At 57.4% G+C, this 18,654-nt stretch overlaps 1 protein-coding gene across 1 annotated transcript; it reads left to right on the plus strand.

Moving 5' to 3' along the window:
- The first annotated feature begins 32 nt into the window (after window positions 1–32).
- PPP1R9B (protein phosphatase 1 regulatory subunit 9B) lies at window positions 33–16,639 on the plus strand. The gene is made up of 10 exons (XM_016158466.2): window positions 33–1,923; window positions 5,993–6,125; window positions 7,413–7,533; window positions 9,295–9,399; window positions 10,414–10,549; window positions 11,114–11,266; window positions 11,377–11,430; window positions 14,128–14,357; window positions 14,699–14,795; window positions 15,006–16,639. The coding sequence occupies exons 1-10, from the start codon at window positions 544–546 to the stop codon at window positions 15,057–15,059; spliced, it is 2,463 nt and encodes an 820-aa protein (XP_016013952.2). The 5' UTR covers window positions 33–543; the 3' UTR covers window positions 15,060–16,639.
- The last annotated feature ends 2,015 nt before the right edge of the window (window positions 16,640–18,654 follow it).

The raw sequence follows: 18,654 nt of genomic DNA on the forward strand, positions 1-18,654 counted from the left end.
GGCTCGGGGCGCGGGGGGGAGGGAGGGAGGGAGGGTAGCGCGGCGGCGGAACGGCCCGGGCCAGCCGAGCAGCCATGGGCGCCGGGGTGCTGGGCCCCCCGAGAGCCGAGGTCCCCGGCCGGAGTGGGGGGCGCCCGGGCTGCCATCCCCGCTGACACCGCCTCGGACGATGTGAACCGGCGCCTCTGCCGCTGTTTCACGGTCAGGGCGCGCGGTCCCACCGGCCCGCCACCGCTTTTCTAATTGGGTGTGGGGGAACCAGACTAGGCCGCTCGGGCTTTAGAAGCGGGGCCGGCTGTCTTCGGCAGCTTAATTGGGGGAGGCGACCCACACAGGGCGCTCGGAGATTTTTTTCCCTTTTTTTTTTTTTTTTTTTTAAAGCAGGGTTAACTGTCTTTGGCAGCTTGGTTTTGGTGGGAGCTTATTAAAGGCCTTTCGGGGTTTCTTTTTTTGGAGGGAGAGGAAGGTGGTCCAGACTTGGCCAGCCGCCGGTTGGAGGGGGGGAGCGGGAAGCGGGGGTATGCGAACCCAGCTCCCCCCACCATGATGAAGACGGAGCCGCGGGGGCCCGGGGGTCCCCTCCGGAGCGCCTCCCCGCACCGCAGCGCCTACGAGGCGGGCATCCAGGCGCTGAAGCCGCCCGACGCTCCTGGGCCGGACGAGGCACCCAAGGCGGCCCACCACAAGAAATATGGCTCCAACGTCCACCGCATCAAAAGTATGTTCTTGCAGATGGGCACCACGGCGGGGCCGCCGGGCGAGGCGGGCGGCGGCGCGGGCCCCACGGAGGCCCCGCGGGCGCCCGAGCGCGGCGTGCGCCTGTCGCTGCCGAGGGCCAGCAGCCTGAACGAGAACGTGGACCACAGCGCCCTGCTCAAGCTAGGCACAAGCGTGTCCGAGCGCGTGAGCCGCTTCGACTCCAAGCCCGCGCCCTCCGCGCAGCCCGCGCCGCCGCCGCACCCGCCGTCCCGGCTGCAGGAGACGCGGAAGCTGTTCGAACGGAGCGTCCCGACGGCCGCGGGCGGCGACAAGGAGGCGGCGGCGCGGCGGCTGCTGAGGCAGGAGCGCGCTGGCCTGCAGGACCGGAAGCTGGACGTCGTGGTGCGCTTCAACGGCAGCACCGAGGCGCTGGACAAGCTGGACGCCGACGCCGTGTCGCCCACCGTTAGCCAGCTCAGCGCTGTGTTTGAGAAGGCCGACTCGAGGACCGGCCTCCACCGCGGGCCTGGGCTCCCCAGGGCCGCGGCCGCTGGGGCCCCCCAGGTCAACTCGAAGCTGGTCAGTAAGCGGTCCCGGGTGTTCCAGCCGCCACCGCCCCCGCCCGCCCCGTCGGGGGATGCCGCAGCCGAGAAAGAGCGCGGCCCGGGAGGGCAGCAGCCCCCGCAGCATCGAGTGGCCCCTGCCCGGCCGCCCCCCAAGCCCCGGGAGGTGCGCAAGATTAAGCCCGTGGAGGTGGAGGAGAGCGGAGAGTCAGAGGCTGAGGCGGCGCCAGGGGAGGTGATCCAGGCTGAGGTGACGGTCCACGCGGCCCTGGAGAATGGCAGCACCTTGGCAACCACAGGCAGCCCCGCACCAGAGGAGCAGAAGACCCAAACGGCTCTCGCTCTCGAGGAGGAGGCGGCGACCGTGGCAGCGCCCGAGAGAGGGATGGGCAATGGCCGGGCCCCGGACGTGGCCCCGGAGGAGGCGGATGAGTCCAAGAAGGAGGACTTCTCAGAAGCAGACTTGGTGGACGTGAGCGCCTACAGTGGTCTAGGGGAGGACTCTGGGGGCAGTGCCCTGGAAGAGGACGATGAAGATGAGGAGGAGGATGGGGAGCCCCCCTACGAGCCCGAGTCGGGGTGCGTGGAGATCCCGGGGCTCTCGGAGGAAGAAGACCCGGCCCCGAGCCGGAAGATTCATTTTAGCACGGCGCCCATCCAAGTAAGTGAGCCCCCCTCCCTGCCCTGCGCCGCCCCTGCCACGTGCACGCTGTCGCCCCCGCCTCGCCCGCCCGCCTGCAGGTTTGGCAGGCTGAGTCAGACCCTGCTACCCAGCCCCCTTCGGAGAAGTTAGCACCTTGAGGGGGACGTAGGGGAGTTCCAGCTGTCTGTCAGAAGGGGACGATTTTCAGTCCAGAGCCCGCAGTGGCCTGCCCCGACCTGCCCTCAGGTTCCTCTGCGTGCTGCCCCGCCCAGCGATCAGGCCGCACCCACCCGACCTACGGGTCCTGGGACACCTGCTTTTTCTTTCCCAGACATTCTTCTACCAGAGGTGGTGAGACGGGTGGGTGGGTGTGTATGTGTGTCCCCGTGTGCTCAGGAGATCCTTCCCACATTGCTCCTTACCCAACTCTGAGTGGGAGAGGTCAGGGGAGCTCAGAGACACCCCCAGCTTTCCCCCTATATAGGTGCTGCACACAGTGTGGGAGGGAGGAGCCAGGAACTTGCCAAAACGAAGGTGCAGGGAACCGAGGTGCAGGGAACCGTAGCCCTTCCTCCACCCTGCCTGTAGCCCCCACCCCAACTTTGCAGAAGTGAAAGAGGGAAGCAGTTCTTTGAGGGTGAGCTGGCCTGGGGCCATGTGACTGGGCTCTGGGGAAGGCAGGTGCTGGGGCCCTGCTCCTGAGGTCTGTGCAGGCCAGGTAGAGGTGTTGCGTTTTACAGAGAGCAGGCACTTTGTGTGGCCTTTGAGGGGGCCAGGGCTTCAGCAGGGCCGGGAGAAAACCAGATGGGAACCTCCCCCACCAGAGACCTGGCAGTAGCCTGCATGCCTTTGCTTTTGGCTGCTCAATAGGACAGACTCCCATGGCCTTGGCAGGCCCCAACTGCTCTTGCCACATCATCTGGGTGCCCTGAAAGAGGGGTGGGAGCTGCCCCATTTTTGAGTTCTCAGTTTGCCACCCTCCCATTCCCACCATTACTCTTGGTAATTGATTTGTGGGTTGTGCCAGTACCCTGAGATCCTCAGAACAGTGCTAGTGGGCAGGCAGGGGCATCCCCTGAGGAGACTGAAGAGCCCAGGCCACCCCCCTCACTACCTTCCACTCTCCATTCTTGGCTACCACATTCAGCCTAGATGGCCCTTTCTCACCACTCCAGGCTCAGTGGTGCCCAGCGCCAGGTCCACTGAATAGGGGTGCCAGGCCCCTGGACTTTCCTTGGCCGGGATCCTGCCTTTACTCCTCCCTAGCCAAACCCCTCATCTATTTGCTCTCAGTTTCCATAACTACTCCTGAACACTGAAGCTGCCCAATCTTCCTCTCACTGGCCCCTGAGTATCTTAACCTCTGTCCCTCTCCCACCTCCTATCAAGAGGCCTATAAAGTGCTACTCCAGCCAGGCCAGCCCCTTCCCCAGCTACAACCTTATAGCTGCTTTCCTAAGCCTTCTCCCCTCCTGAAGCAATGGGATCCTGGAGGGAGCTGAGGCTTATGGTGTTTCTTGGGATGCTGAAGAAGTGGGTAGGACCACTGAAGGAGGCAGGACGCCCACCTACCCCACCAACCACCAGTTCTCAGAACCACCTGATCCCCTCAGAGTTTGGTCTTTCAGTCCTGGGCCTCTGTCTGTCTATATTTGACACCTTACCCTGATTTTGGGGTAAAAAATAGCTCATGATTTGGAGCAGTGCTCCCCGACTCCCTGGTGGCTGTTGCTGGCTGGAGTGTGGGAGCCAGTGGCATGTGGTGCTGCCTTGTTGTGTCTGACTTTTGACCTTGCCGAGGATTTCTTCCTCCCTGCCCTGGACAGTGGGTCTCCATTTTTTTTCCCTTTCCCTGCCCCCACCCTTCACTGATACTAAGGGCCTTGCATCCCGCTGATGACCCAATTGTTGCCTTTATGGAGGCTTCTGCTGAAGACACAGAGTCCAATTCTAGATTGTCACCTGGGGCAGGGGAACTGGGCCCAGGGCCCTCTGATAGGCTGAGCAGAAAGTGGTGGGCAATGGGTGGTCTGGGGTCTCTGAGCCTGAGGCCTGGGTTTCAATCCTGCAGGGAGCAGGATTTAACAGGCCAAGAAACAAGGGGAGGGCAAAACCCAGGACAGGCTGTGAGGGTGTTTTGGAGGTCACTCTGTGTGTGTGTGTGTGTGTGTGTGTGTGTGTGTGTGTGTACGCATGTGCACACATGCATGGGGGGAGGGGTTTGGCGACTCCGGCCACCACAAAGCCTGAGGGATGAAGGGACCCTATCTGTCCCTATCTGTTGGAGCAGAGGAGAGGGTCAGGGGACTCAGATGCAAAAGTGAGCTAAAGCCAGTTCGTCGGATCCAGGTTCACACCAGCTCCTGACCTAGAGTTGGGGCACATGTGCAATGGGGACAAAGTCACAAGTGACTGCCCCACCAGAGCTTAGCTGGATACAGCCTTATCCTGGCTAACACAGATAGTGGACCTGGCATCTTGCAGACCGGGTGACCATCCTTCCAGGGGACTTGGAGCCTGCTGGCCAAATGTCAGGAGAGCAGTCCAACCACTGCACTATTGACAATGAGCTTTAAGAGCCTCCTGAGCTCGAGTTTCTCTGATGCTGTGAAATTGAGGGCAATGAGTTAAGTGGTCACATAGCCCCCTACCCCCAGCTGTGCTTTTAATCCTGTGAGCACCGCCCTGGGAGTGAGCCTCTGCTGGCGGAGAGAGGACATGGAGGAGCCCAAACAAAGGCTGGGACCCAAGAGTGCTGCTGCCTGCCAGGTGCCTGTGGGGCCTGTTCCTGGAGGAAAGGGGGCCCTGGCAGGGGCCTCTGGGGACACAGTGTCCCGCTCTAGCTCCTTAGGCCTCAGGCTCAGCCATCTGACAGAGCTGCTCCCACCCTTCCTTGCCCCCACTTGGCTCCAAGTGATGCCATCCTGTCACTGCAGGCAATGAAGCACAAACACATCATGGTACCCCACATGGTACTCATTAACCTCCCACTGGGGGCACCCCTGCCTGGACCTAGAATTGGGCTTTACCACAGATCCCCTGGCCTATCTTCTCTGTTCTTTGGAGGAAAGTAAGGCTGGGAATCCCCCTTTTTGCTGAGAGACAGGAAAAGAGGGAGACAGCACAGGGGCACATGGGACAACCAGGCAGAGCTCAGTGTCCCCATGGATGCTGGTTTCACTGCGGACAGTGTCAGAGAGACTGCCACCTCCTCCAGACCCTTGTCTCACCAGGGCACAGTGCACTGGGGATAGGGGCCAACCTCAGAGAGCTGTGATGCTGCAGGGAGACCGAGGCCTGGCCATGCGGACAAGGCCACCTGGGCCTGGCATTCTCCCCCACTCCTACCACCTGAGGGGCACCTAAGGTGGAGGGCCTTCCCTTCCTCCGCTGGGGTGAACATGGTCCTTCCTGCCTTCCTCCCCTACCCTGGCCTCAACTCCAGGTTCAGGTCAGCTGTGTCCTGGGTGCCCCTCTGCCTCTCCATCCCTATCTCTCCTGTTCCCCTCCCCCTCCCTGCATCTCACACCAGATCCCCCCCTCTCTCCCCATCTGGCATCCTCCAGCGTCTCCATTCTTTCTCCCCTCCTCCTCTTCCCCTCTTCTGCTCAGCCTGTTCCTTCCGCTATCCTGCTGTCTGTGTCTGTGTTCGTGTCCACCCTTGCCTGTCTGGCTCTCTGGGTCTTCATCTCTCACTTTCTCTCTGCTCCTGTCAGTTGGTCTCTTTCTGACCTGGGGAGCTGGATTCCTGAATCTGACAGTTTCTCCTGTATGGGTCTTCCTTTCCTTCTGCAGCAGCCCATGCTTATGCCATTGGGGCTGCAGGAGAGAATAACAGCATGGATTGGACAAGGCGGCAGCCCTTTCATTTTTGCCTCATGGTCTCCAGAAGTAGAAGGGCCTTCACTCCAAGCTGGGGTCATCGCAGGGCTGGGGGAGGCCATATCTTGGCCTGTCTGGGGGTTGGAGGAAGCCCGTGGTAAGAGGGGAACATCGGTGGGTAGCATAGCCTGCCCTCTTGGCCTCCCCACACTAGTTCTGCCCTTGCCCTCCTGCTGGTCCCTCTGACAAGTGGTCCTCTCCTCAGGTGTTCAGCACCTACTCTAATGAGGACTATGATCGTCGCAACGAGGATGTGGATCCCATGGCGGCCTCCGCTGAATACGAGCTGGAGAAGCGGGTGGAGAGGTTGGAGCTGTTCCCTGTGGAGCTGGAGAAGGGTGAGAGGCCAGGCCCAGGCCATGCGGGGCTCCTCTCTGGTGCCAGCGTCTGCCCCGGGCCCTTGTCATGACCCCACAGCCACATGGACCCCAGTCCAGCCCCAAGCTCCCACTGCTAGTCTGGTGCCAGGTTCCTGAGGGCACTGTGGGCTGCATCCTGGGAGACCAAAGGGGACAGCAGACATTGATGGAACAGTAATGTCTAACTAACTCCTTATGTACTGTAACAGGTGCTGGGGAGGGACGGGAAAGGCCACTAAACAGCATTTTACAGACCTGACCGGATTCAGAGGATGGGGGGTTCCCCAAGGAAGTGATACTTCAGTTGAGTCTGAAGAGGAGGAGTTCAGGGGAGGAGTGTTCGGGAAAGAGAGAAGACAGGCTTGGCTGGATTTGAACAATGAGGGGAAGAAGGGTGTGCAAGCGAGGCCTTGGAGACCATGTGAAGGACACTATCTTTTTTCTAAGATGGAAGCCATCACAAGGTGTGGGAAAGGGATCTAGAAAGACCTCACCAAACTGTGATGTGGAGTCCTAAGTAGATGGGGAGAGATCACCAAGGTTATGGTCATATGAGAAGTGGGTGGACTTAAGAGATGGGTTAGGGGGCAGAATCGTCAGTCTCTGGTGGCTGTTTGGCTTGGGAAAAGGTCGTGAAGGGAAGGGAGGAATCCAGGTGACTCCTAGGCCCCATGAAGAAATGATGGATAGGAAGAGACTGTTTGTGGGGGAAGATGAGTTTGGATGTCAGAAGCCTATGGGACCAGCAGGGGCAGCTGTGGAGAGGGGCATGGGCCTCACAGGAGAGAAGAGCAGGAGGCCTTAGGTCACTGAGGCTGTGAGTATGGATAAGACTGCTTAGAAAGGGAGAAGACTGAGTCCATTGCCACCCCCCATCCCACCCCCTCCCTAACCCCTCCACACACCCTCACCTACATACACCGTAGTCTCTGGCCCATCCATCCAGGCCACCCTCAGCAGTCTCTGCTGGCCATCAGTTCTTTGGGCAGAGAGCAGTTAGTCACCCAAGAACACCCAATTTGGCTTGGCAAAGACAGGGTGGACAGAACCTCATCCCTTCCCCAGTTGTGGGACACCCCCAAGCATGGGAACTGTTCCTGAGGTGGGGCTGTGCCCCAGAGTGAAGGCTACAGATGGGGTGGATCTCTCACTCTGTCTCCTGCAAGACCCAGGCTACAGCTCCTTGTCCCCCCCTTCACTACCTCCACACACGCCACCAGCCTCTCTCACCACCCCACCGTCCTCTCACCGCCCTCTCCTCCACAGACGCCGAGGGCCTGGGCATCAGCATCATTGGCATGGGGGCCGGGGCGGACATGGGCCTGGAGAAGCTGGGCATCTTCGTCAAGACTGTGACAGAGGGCGGCGCAGCCCATCGAGATGGCAGGTACCGGCCCCCCCTTCCCCACCAGCTGTCATCTCTGGGACAGGCCACTACCTGTGAGGGGCTCCGAGGTTTGTGGAGCACTACTGTGCAAGGTGCTGGTCCATGCCTGAGGTCATAGCAGGGAACAAGACAGACGGAACCCCTGCTTTCCCAGCGCTTGTGTTCTAGGGGGGCTGAGGACAGGCTGGTTTGGGGTATGTCATTGGCTTGTGGTAGGGAGAGCATAGGCGTGGAGGCTGTGTGCCTGGTAGAGTTCATTCAAGCATTCTTTTCTTCATTCAGCAAATATCTAGTCCCTGACTTTCGTAGGGGTGGTGCCAGGCTGTGGGGAGGCAGTGATGAGGGCAGAGAGCACGTGGGAAGCTTGTGGTGTGGTAGAGCAGATAGATACTCCAACAGACACACAGAAAATGGTGAAATGGTGGGAAAGTACAGGGCGCCACAAAGGCATAGAAAGGAAGGCTTGAGCTCTCTGGGTATCAGGGAAGGCTTCCTGGAGGAAGTGATGTTGGAGCTGATGCCTGAAAGATGAGCAGAAGTTAGCTAGGCTTAAGAAATATTACAGGCAGGGGACCAAAGCAGACAGCTATAGCTGAAGCCTAGAGAGCAAAGGGGATTCAGGTGTGTGGTGTGGCTACAAAGACTGGTGGGGGTGTGCCTAGACAGGAAGCTGCTCCTTGTTTGTGTGTGTGCGTGTGCACCCGTGTTTGTCATCTGAGGCCTCCTGGAGTCCAGTGACCCCTCTGTGGGCTGCTCCACTGTGTGTGCATTGCAATGGGGAAGGAGATGGGCTTTGGGGCACCCTAGGGTTGTTGAGAGTCAGAGGTTGATATCAGGGATGCCTTGTGGTGATACCTTCAAACCCAGACCCCTTCCATGTGCCACAGGTGAGTGGGTGTCCCTGTGAGGGCTGGGTGACTTTGGGTAGAGATGGGGTTGCTTCTGCCTGCTGCAGCCCAGGTGGCATTGGTGGGGCGGGGGTGGAAGGGATGCGAGAAAAAGAAGATGCCGTCCCTTCTCTTTCACTTACCCTCCTCATTTGGACTTTCTAGAGCCTGTCCCATGGTTGCCTATTAGTAGTTTGGGAAGTGTGTGTGCAGGTGAGAGTGTCCAGGAGCTCGTGCCCACATGTGGGATGTGTGGGGTGAGCTCTTTAAAATAGGCTGTTTCTCCCATTTCTGCATGGGAGCCCTAAGAGAAGACCTGGAGCTTTCAGGGAGGTGAGAGTGGAGGAAGGAGGTGACCATGGGTCTCCCTACTCCTTCACTCCCCTCAGCAGGCCAGGCTGGACCTCCCCCATCTCTCTCCTTCTTGTGTGGAGGACAAGGGCTTCCAGCACCGCAGCTGGAATGTGTTGGAGGCTATGCCCTTGTATCAGGGTGAGATGACCCTGTGGGACAGAGTGTGAATACAAGAGTGTACGTTATGTGGGTCTCAGGCATTTGGGAGGAAATCTTCAGACTCACATCTACGCAGACGTGTACATGGAAGAGGGCTGTGGGCCTACGTCAGTGTGCATGGCAGTGACGTGCGCTGTGGATGTCACACTGCTATGTGTGCTTTGCTTGCCTGGGTCTCACTGCCCACTGGTGGGTCTGGCCGATAACTGATCCTCAGGCCTCATATACATTTTATGCAGGTAGACAAAGTCCCAGGTCCCTGTGGGGACTGAGCCTCGAGTTTCTGATGGGAGAGGGGCCATCTCCACCCCAGCTCTGTAGTTCCTGTCATGTCCCCCCTAACCAATGTCACTTCCCCTAGGATCCAGGTGAATGATCTCTTGGTAGAGGTGGATGGAACCAGTCTGGTGGGAGTGACCCAGAGCTTTGCAGCCTCCGTGCTCCGGAATACCAAGGGCCGTGTGCGGTGAGGGCCGAGAGGGTGGGGCGGGTGGGGGGTGGGAGCAGGCAGGAGACTTGGTCTGCATCCAGACATTCTGCCCATTTGCTCACACTCAGTTAAGGTTCTGGGTGGCCCAACTTACAAAGGACGTCCTACTGCCTCCCTGCCCAAAGGAATTGCTGTGCCCACATCCTACGCCCCATGCTTGCCTTCCTCTCCCAGGGCCCTGACCGCTGCTGGTCAACAGCATTCAGTCTCCAAACTGGCCTGTTGATCTCGTTCTCCTTTCCCTTGCCTGTCCCAACTCATTCATTGAAGAACCAAGGTGTACGGGGAGAATAACATCCAAATTGGGGTCACCTACTGGGCATTTTGTCCCTTCCTCCTCACCTGTCCTGTATAATCCTCGGAGCACTCTCCTCCTTTGTCCTGTCAATTAAGGATGTTGTTAGAAGCTCCCTGTGTATCTCCCTGGCATAATGTTCAGGGAACACTTCCTGCCCCCTCCAAGAGGGGTACTGCCCCCAGGAAAGGGTGGGAGAGAGAAACAGGATGTGGGTGGCCACGGAGAGGAGGGGCTGGTGCCTGGAAGTCCACTATTTCCTCTCCATCCTAATCTTCAGTCACCATCATCCCGCCCCTTCCTGAAGCTCACAGCCTGGAGCAGACACGAGACACCCCTCCAGAGCCCCAATCCTGCCAGGGTGTGTCAGCTTTGCCATCCTCTGCCTTGTTTTCTCCCACGTGGTGGGGTCAGAGCCCCTGCATTGGCAGCTCTTGAACACATGTCCCCTATCCCTAACAACACCCCTCCCCGAAAACTGGCCAGGAAGGCTAGTGGGGCTCTGCCTCTCCTGGGAAGGAAACCCAATAAGGGCCCCCCGCTTCCCCCATTCATTATTAACGTTCTACAGCCTCTGGACTCAGCCCTCTCATTTCACCTCCCCTGGGAGAGCCTGGGTGTGGAGAGAGGAGCACCAGAGAGGATGGTGGCAAAGGGGGACAGAGGCGAAGGGGATGACACTGGTGCCCCTGCAGGTTTATGATTGGCCGAGAGCGGCCAGGGGAGCAGAGCGAGGTGGCCCAGCTAATTCAGCAGACCCTGGAACAGGAGCGATGGCAACGGGAGATGATGGAGCAGAGATACGCCCAGTACGGGGAGGATGACGAGGAGGTAGGGACTCCTGCCTGGCTGCTGGTGTTATTGCCCCCTGGTGGCTGGATGGAGCTTTACAGTCATCCTCTGCCTCTGCCCCTCTCCCAAGCCTTTTAAAGAAGCCAAGAGCACCATTCCCTATCCCCGGGGAGCCCCCAGTCTGAGGGACGTGATGCAGACTCGTCCCTCCAGGAATTTCGAGTCTGTTAGAGGAGTCACAACCTCTGGCTTCAGAGACCCTTCCTGGTCCTACAAGGAAAACACAGTTATTCAAAGAGCTTTCACTCTGACGGGGAAGCATAGCCCCTAATCTCAGGGGACCCATAGTGTGAGGGGTGACGTACAGGCTGTTCCTTCAGGGCTCTCAGTCTTATAGTAGAACTACCCACAGCTTCAGGGAAAGACACAAACCATGCCTCTGATATGGCCCCCAGTCTGATGGGGGAGGCATGAACCGTACTCCTGAGGGGCTAGCTCCCAGTGTGACATGGGCAGACTGCTGCCAGTCTAAGCCCTGCCTGGTCGTCAGGCCTGAGGGAGGCGGGGATGGGCAAGATGCATGGCCTTCTATCTCCTTCACAGACAGGAGAGTATGCCACTGACGAGGATGAGGAGCTGAGCCCCACGTTCCCGGGTAGTGAGATGGCCATCGAGGTGTTCGAGCTGGCAGAGAATGAGGATGCTTTGTCCCCTGTGGACATGGAGCCTGAGAAGCTGGTGCACAAGTTCAAGGAGGTGGGAGGAGCAGGTCTTTGGGGTGGTGGAGGGCAAAGGCAGGCCAGCGGCCCGCCCCGTAACACTGCCTGCTGCAGCCGGGATTAAGCACCTGCCCCTCTCCCCTACAGCTCCAGATCAAGCATGCTGTGACTGAGGCCGAGATCCAGCAGCTGAAAAGAAAGGTGAGCAATGTGTTTGGAGTGCGGCATGGATGTGGTCTGAGGGCTGAGGGGACAATCCCCCATCCTCACACCTACATACACTAACACCCATCACCCACAGGCACGTACAGAACAAGCTACTTTGAGGCAAGGGAGGGGGTAGTGTTATGAGCTTGAGTTCTGGACCCATCTGCTCCACCATTCACTTGCTGCTCTGTGCATCAGTCTCTGAACCTTAAAATGGGATAATAAGAGTGCCAACACCGTAGGATCATTGTAAGGATTAAATGAGATAACACATGGAAAGTCCTTAGCACAGTGTCTGACACATCATAGGTGCTCAATAAAAGTTGAGCTATTAGTTATTATACTAAAGCACGCTAAATTACACTCTAGATGTCTTCACGTTCATATTGTCCCACACGTGTCTTCTACATGCAGGTCTAGCAATAAATGCAAACTGCCCAAAGATACACAGGCAGATGCCAGCCTGGACCCCAGGCACACAGTACCCACAGAGCTACCCACCCAGACACCCGGACACCCATTCTATGCAGACAGAACACAGACGCTAGACCCATTACACCTGGGTGCATCAGCTCAGGTATGCAGGTCCCCTCTGCATTGCTTTGCTGTGAGGCCACAGACATGGCCATCGCGCAAGAAGAGTGTCACAGGACATGTGCCTTCTCACAGAGGTGCTGATGCCGATGCTAGCAGATGATGACACACATATGACATACGCGATCACACACATGTACCATGCTCAGACACCCACACGAGCACATTGGGTGCCAGCGCTCCTACAGGCATGGAGATGCACAGACTTCATATTAAAAGTCTGCATTCGGCCTTTGCGGGGCCTACACACTAGCAGTCCCAACTCGCATGGGGCTTCCCGTCTGGTGGGGAGAGGCAGGCTACACGGGGGTCATGCGGACAGTACACCCACACGTGGGTTTATACCCGCCATGCATGGAGAGAGGAGAGAGTGAAGCTGAGCCTCAGGAGAAGGGCAGATTTAGATGACTGAGGCAGGGGAAAGGCTTTGATGGCAGGAGACAAACTTGAGCTTGGAGGCTGGCTCCGGAAGGCCTGTGCACTGTGGCAGCCGTTCCTGTGGGTGGAAAGTGGGAGCAGAGCTGGCTTGCCGGGGTGGGCTGCAGCTGCAGCGTCCTGACTCTCCCCTAAGGACTTTTGCCATGTACCTGTAGCCACATGGGAGGCATATGAGGAAAGGTCACACTGCCTATAAAGTGGGAGGGCATGAGGGTGGGTGGGCGGGACTTGGAGGCCAGCAAACTTAGAGGCACCAGTGGTATCCTGGTGGGGGCCAGCCAGGGCTGTGCAGAGAATGGCAGAAGGTATGGAAGGGAGGATCGGGTTGGAGCTGTATTGCTGAGGTCGAGATGACAGGCCATGTACCTGGGCGGATGCACAGCATGAAGGGGAAGGACAAGTCAGAGGTCTGTTCATGCTTTCGATCTATAAACATCTCTCAGGTGCCTTCTAGGTGACTGGCACTGTTCCAGTCCCTGCGATGGGCAAAAGCAGATTTGATTCTTGCTCTTGTATAGCTTAGAGGCTGCACATCAATGAATGTATTATTACAGACCGACATGGGAGTCTATAGGAGACAACAGGGTTACTGAGCTCCTAGAGCAGCAGGATCTGATCTGGGTTGGGGGGTCGGGGGAGCTGTGCCATTGGAGGGACTCACAGAGACTTCTTGGGGAAAGTGACACTCTGAGCAGTGCTGAAGGGTGAGCTAGTGGGAAATGACGAGGCAAGGGAGAGGGGAGATGGGAGCATTCCAGGCAGAGGGAACAGCACGAGCAAATGCTGTGCCAGGAGGGAACCTGGCAAGTCTGAGGATCTGTGGGAAGGCCCGTGTGGCTGGGGAACAGAGCAAGTGGTGTTTGCAGCTAGCAAGGTTGGAGGAGCAGGCAGGGGCTTGAGGCTGAGTGCTGGGGTGGCAGTGAGATGATGGCACTTTTGAACAATGGTGGGCTAGACAAGAAAGGAGGAATAAGTTTGTGTGGGTGGGGTTCGGGTTTGGGGCATGGTGCCTGGGAGGAGTTGGGAGCAAGGTTGGGCTGGAGCTTGGGACTCAGGGTTCTGAGTGCACAGAGGGGGTGTGGGATGTGAGTATAGCAAGAACAGAGGCTCTAGGACTGAGCTGTTGGGGCTGGGAGGTCTGCACTGGGGTGGCCTAGGAGCTGGAAGAGGAGCCAGGAGTGTTCAAGAAGCCACAGAAGCAGGGACTAGTCAGTAGGGCTAGAGCTGCAGAGGGAACAGAGGGCAGTGGTGACCCTCACCTGCCCAGTTCTTTTACATCTGCTGCCTCACTGTAGCCCTTGTGAGCTTGGCAAGGCAGGATCACTCCCATTTTACAGATCAGAGGACTGAGGCTTAAGACAGAAGTTGCCTTGACAGTGATTAACCCGGGCTAGTCAGTGATTAACCTGGGCCTCCTGCCTTTTAGCAGTGTGGTACAGTGTGAGGGACTTTGACTGGTACCTCAGCTTCAGAACTCCCACCTCTTCCCTCTCCAGTTTTGGTTCTCAGGGTCAGCCAAGGAGTTAGTAGTAGGGGTGGGGCACATTGGGCTCTATATCTGCAGGAATCATTCAGAGACTCTGGCCCCAGTGCAGAATGGGGGCGCTTCTGGACTTCTTCTGGCCCTCGCCAACCCCAGGCTGCTCCTTCCTCTCTCAGCTGCAGACCCTAGAGCAGGAGAAGGGGCGGTGGCGGGTGGAGAAGGCCCAGCTGGAGCAGAGTGTGGAGGAGAACAAGGAGCGCATGGAGAAGCTGGAGGGCTACTGGGGCGAGGCCCAGAGCCTATGCCAGGCTGTGGATGAGCACCTACGGGAGACCCAGGCCCAGTACCAGGCCCTGGAGCGCAAGTACAGCAAGGCTAAGCGACTCATCAAGGACTACCAGCAGAAGTATGTGAACAAGGGGGCTGGGGGGAGGGAGTCCTGGGCCCAAGAAGGATTGAAAGGCCTTTTGTGGCAGTCCCTCCACACTTCCGAGTAGGGAGGTGAGGAGCACAGAAGTTGGAGGGCCCCATGATGTTGGAGGAACCCAGGCCCAGAATGATGCCACCAGAGCCAGCACAGCAAGACCCCAGAGGCTTTGGGGATACCTGGCTCTCCCCGACCTGAGAACAGGGAGAGAGAAGAGCTGCTCAGGTGGAGATGACGACAGGGTTGAGAACTCTGATACTCCCTGGCTGGAAGCCAGTCCATGTACCCTTACCCACTGTCTGTCCGCCACTGATCTACAGGGAGATCGAGTTCCTAAAAAAGGAGACTGCACAGCGCCGGGTTCTGGAGGAGTCGGAGCTGGCTAGGAAGGAGGAGATGGACAAGCTCTTGGACAAGGTAGGCCCAGAAGTCCCCCGGGGGCAGGGCCGTATGAAGGGAGCAGCAGGTAAGCCCTCATCTAGCACTCACTCTGTGGATCCTGGAGGGAGAGAGGTGGAGTCATGCTGTTGGCTGAGAGCTCAGAGTCATATCCCCACCAGTGGAACAGAAGGGGCAGGGCCCATGCCTGGTACCCAGGCCTGACTCCTTCTCCCCTTTGTTTTTCAGATCTCAGAACTGGAAGGAAACCTGCAAACACTGAGGAATTCTAATTCTACTTAACAGGAATCATTCCTTGACCGAATCCCCTCCCATTGTCCTCTCTCCCCTGTCCTCAATATTCCACCCCACCCCCTACCAGCCTGGGGACAGGTGCCCCGACTCCTCCACCCCTCCACCCCACCTCCCCCAGCTTCAGGGACCAGAGGGCCCATATTACAGGCCCCCTTATGGTGGCCCAGGCAGACAGAGGTGGCTGGAAGGACGGCCTTCTTCGTGCCCCATGGGGCTGAAACACAGAGGCCAAGGGATGCCAAGGGCTGGCCTGGGTGGTGGATGGACAAAAGAACTTGCAGACCAAACTGCCAGACTTTACAACCTCCAGCCTTTGTCTCTGGACTGGAACGGGGCTGGGGGCTCTCCCAGCATCTCACCACCTGGAGGCTGCTCCCTGCCCACTGGGTCCCCCTGGGTGGCCCTTGGGCTTCTTGACTTGAGATTCTACCTTCTCAGCCCTTCTCCCTCCCCCATCTTTGTGCTGTCTCTGTTGCATTCTGACCCTCCTGTTGGGAGGGGTTGCCTCCACACCTCCTCCCATCCCCATCCCCCCTCTCCCAGGAGGGATAGAGTCCACCCCAAAGCCTGGAGGCTGGGCCTGGCCCTGCACTGATTTCTCCTGTATCCTTCGGGAAAAGGGGAGTGAAAATAGGAAAAGGGGGGCAGCAGCCCTCAATTTCTCCTTGTGCCTCCCCTCTCCCCCGCCATTCCCTGGTGCCAAATAGCCATAACCTCTTCTTGGAACTCTTCTGTGGCCTCTGGGGTCGAGCTTCCTGGCCAAGACTGGGAATGTCAGGGAGGAGAGGATGTGGGCTTGGGGGCCTGGTTGCAGAAACCCTGGTTTTAGGTTTCAGGCAAAGGGAACATTTCTTACTGAGAGCTAGGCCCTGCCCTGCCCTGTCCAGGGCCACACCTGGAAGCCTTGTACTAACACCACAGAGATTCAGCCTCACCCACCCACACCCACACCCACTCAGTTTTCCAATGTTTTGACTGGAGGGCAAAATTTTACTACTCATCTTTTTGGAGACCAGGGCTGCCCTGTTGACAGCCTGCTTTCTAAGTGAAATCGACTCTTCCCACTTTAACCCCAAATTGGGGCTTGGACCAAGGGAGGTGTGACCCCCCCCCCCAGGTCCCCTCCTCTTGCAGAAACCATCTCTCATTTTGTCCCTTCCTCATGCTCCTGCCCCAGCCTGGGTTTTTTGTTCATTTTTTTAAACAGACAACCCTGTCCCATCCGTTTTGGCTTCTCGTCCCCTGTAAATAGACCATGCCATCGATCAGTATTTCTCGCCCACCCCACCCCCCTTTTCCTGTCCCAAGACGTCTCCCGACCCCCTGAAAGAGCTGGCTGTCTCAGCGCCCAGGCCCCAGCGCTTCACCTCCACCCGGGCAGATGGAGGGGCGGGGCCAGGTGGGCGGGACCACGGGGGCGCTTCCGGTTTCTCGAGCTGGTTGCCGCCTCTGCCCGCCCTCTGCAGGACTGCGTCTCTGTATATAATATATATATGTATGTATTGTTCCCGGTTTTGTACGGACCATGCCCTCTGTCAGGTCATCCCCATAAAAGCGGCCCCCAGAGCCTTGCTGCCTGGTTTCTTGATTCGCAGGATGATGGGGGAGGGGCGGGATGCCAGTCTGTGCCCAGTGGTGGTCTCCCGCCAGTGCTACTCTGTTCCTGAGGATCTTTATAGGGAAATCCCCTGTCCCAGGTTCGGGCTCACTCCCTTTCTGCTACTATTGTTCCCACCAACACTATGCTTTTTTACCCATTCCAGCTGGGTAGGGCTGGAGTTTCCAGATAGTTCCCTACCTGCATCGCATTCCTCTTTTTACAAGCTTCTGACAGAATTTGAGCATGTGTCAGACATGGTGAGGTGAAGCCCAAGTTCCTTGGCAGAGAAGTCCTCTGACCTGATGGGAATACCCAGCCCCTCCTCTCACAAAGCACACTATAGGAGGTACACAAAGGATCTAAGGTTTCCAGAAGGTGGCAGCTGAGGGTGAGAGGTGACATGTCAGTAGTTTTGTCCCCGGGGTCCCAGAAAATCTGCTGTCCTAGAGAATCTCTCCAAGGGGCCACTGGAGAGGCCTTAAATAGTTTGAATCCCTTGTTCTGGGCCAGCCGGTCTGGTTGCTAACTCACTGGCTCTAATACATTTGGGACCAGGAGTCCAGATGCCAGGGTTTCAGGGAAAAGCCATGGTGAAGTCCCAGAGAAGTGAGAGAAGTGGGGAGTGGGCCAAGGTTTGTGGCCATTCCTAGCACCAGCCTCTCCTCGTTCTGGGTGCTGGTGTGTATGTGCGAGAACTGAGGCACTTGTGTTCAGTAGCCTGGCCCCCAAGGAGACTCTCACATTCCCCTTTCCAACATCAGGGGCCTTCAAGGTCACCTTGGTGGGTCTCTGACAGTACCCAAGATAAGTGCTTTCTATAAGAACTCCCTGTGGCAGTCAACTCTAGAGGCAGCCACTCCCTTGTTGATGGCTCTGTTATATAAGTCTCTCATGTCAAGCCAAATTCTGGCTTCCCATAGCTTCTCAAGGATCCTAGTTCTTTGCCTCAAGGCCATATAGAACCTGTCCAAGTCCTGCCACCAGGAAACCTGAGGGGCACCTGGAAACCTAGCATGGTGACCATGCCTGTCGAGACATCTTCTCCAAGTAGATCATCCTTGGAACACTTCTAGGAGACAGATCCAAGTGGCAGAATCCCAAGATCAGAGACCACCAAACTACAAGGTCACAGGTTATGGCTCCAGAGTTAGAGGTCACTGAGACCCTGCTCAGGAAACCTAGCCAAGAAGTCCCAAGAAGCAAAGTGGTGGATCTCTGTGGGTGGGGAGGCAGACATAGGAGTGAGGTGAGGGCTTCTGCTCTGATGGGCTGAGCATCCAAGGTAGGGTCCTGCTGCCCCCATCTGTCCTGTGTGTTAGGGGAGAGGCCTGCACACCATATCAGCCCCATGTCCTAGCCTAAGTAAATGTGGTGTGGGGCTGGGGTTGTTGTGTAGCTTTGCTGTTTCTCAGGCCTGAGATATGACTCATCCATGAGGTATGTCCATATTTGGGGTTGTCAAGTAGCTCTGGGCAGACCTAAATGAGGCTTGTTTATCACCTGCCTAGATCTTAGGAGCTTGGGCAGGTGTTCTCCAACCCCAACACTTACCATATGGAAGGGAAATCACGAAGGTTTTCTCGACTCCCAGAAACTTACACGTCACTAGGACAGGGGATCCTCCCAGGTCCTACAGCCTAGCAGATACCCTCTTACAGAACCTGCCCCCACCCCCAAATGCTGACATTACATAGCCATCATTTCCCTACTTCCTATAGGGCTTTTAATCAATCCCCCACCTCCAGCCTACCACCCAGATCTTAACAATTGCCTGGCAAACCACGTCCTCTATAAAGACCCTAGACACAGCCCTGATAGGCTGTTACCCAGAGTCATCCCCCCCCAGATCTCCACAATCTAGCCAGTACCCCATGGCTGCCAGCAGATTCTGAAGATAGCCAGACACCCCAAAACTCCTATAGATCTCCGTGGACACCTTTAGCCACTAAAGGTTATTCTGTCCTCATTCACAGTCTCAAGACT

This window comes from Rousettus aegyptiacus, unplaced genomic scaffold, assembly GCF_014176215.1.
Source record: "Rousettus aegyptiacus isolate mRouAeg1 unplaced genomic scaffold, mRouAeg1.p scaffold_m13_p_6, whole genome shotgun sequence".
Taxonomy (NCBI): Eukaryota; Metazoa; Chordata; class Mammalia; order Chiroptera; family Pteropodidae; genus Rousettus; species Rousettus aegyptiacus.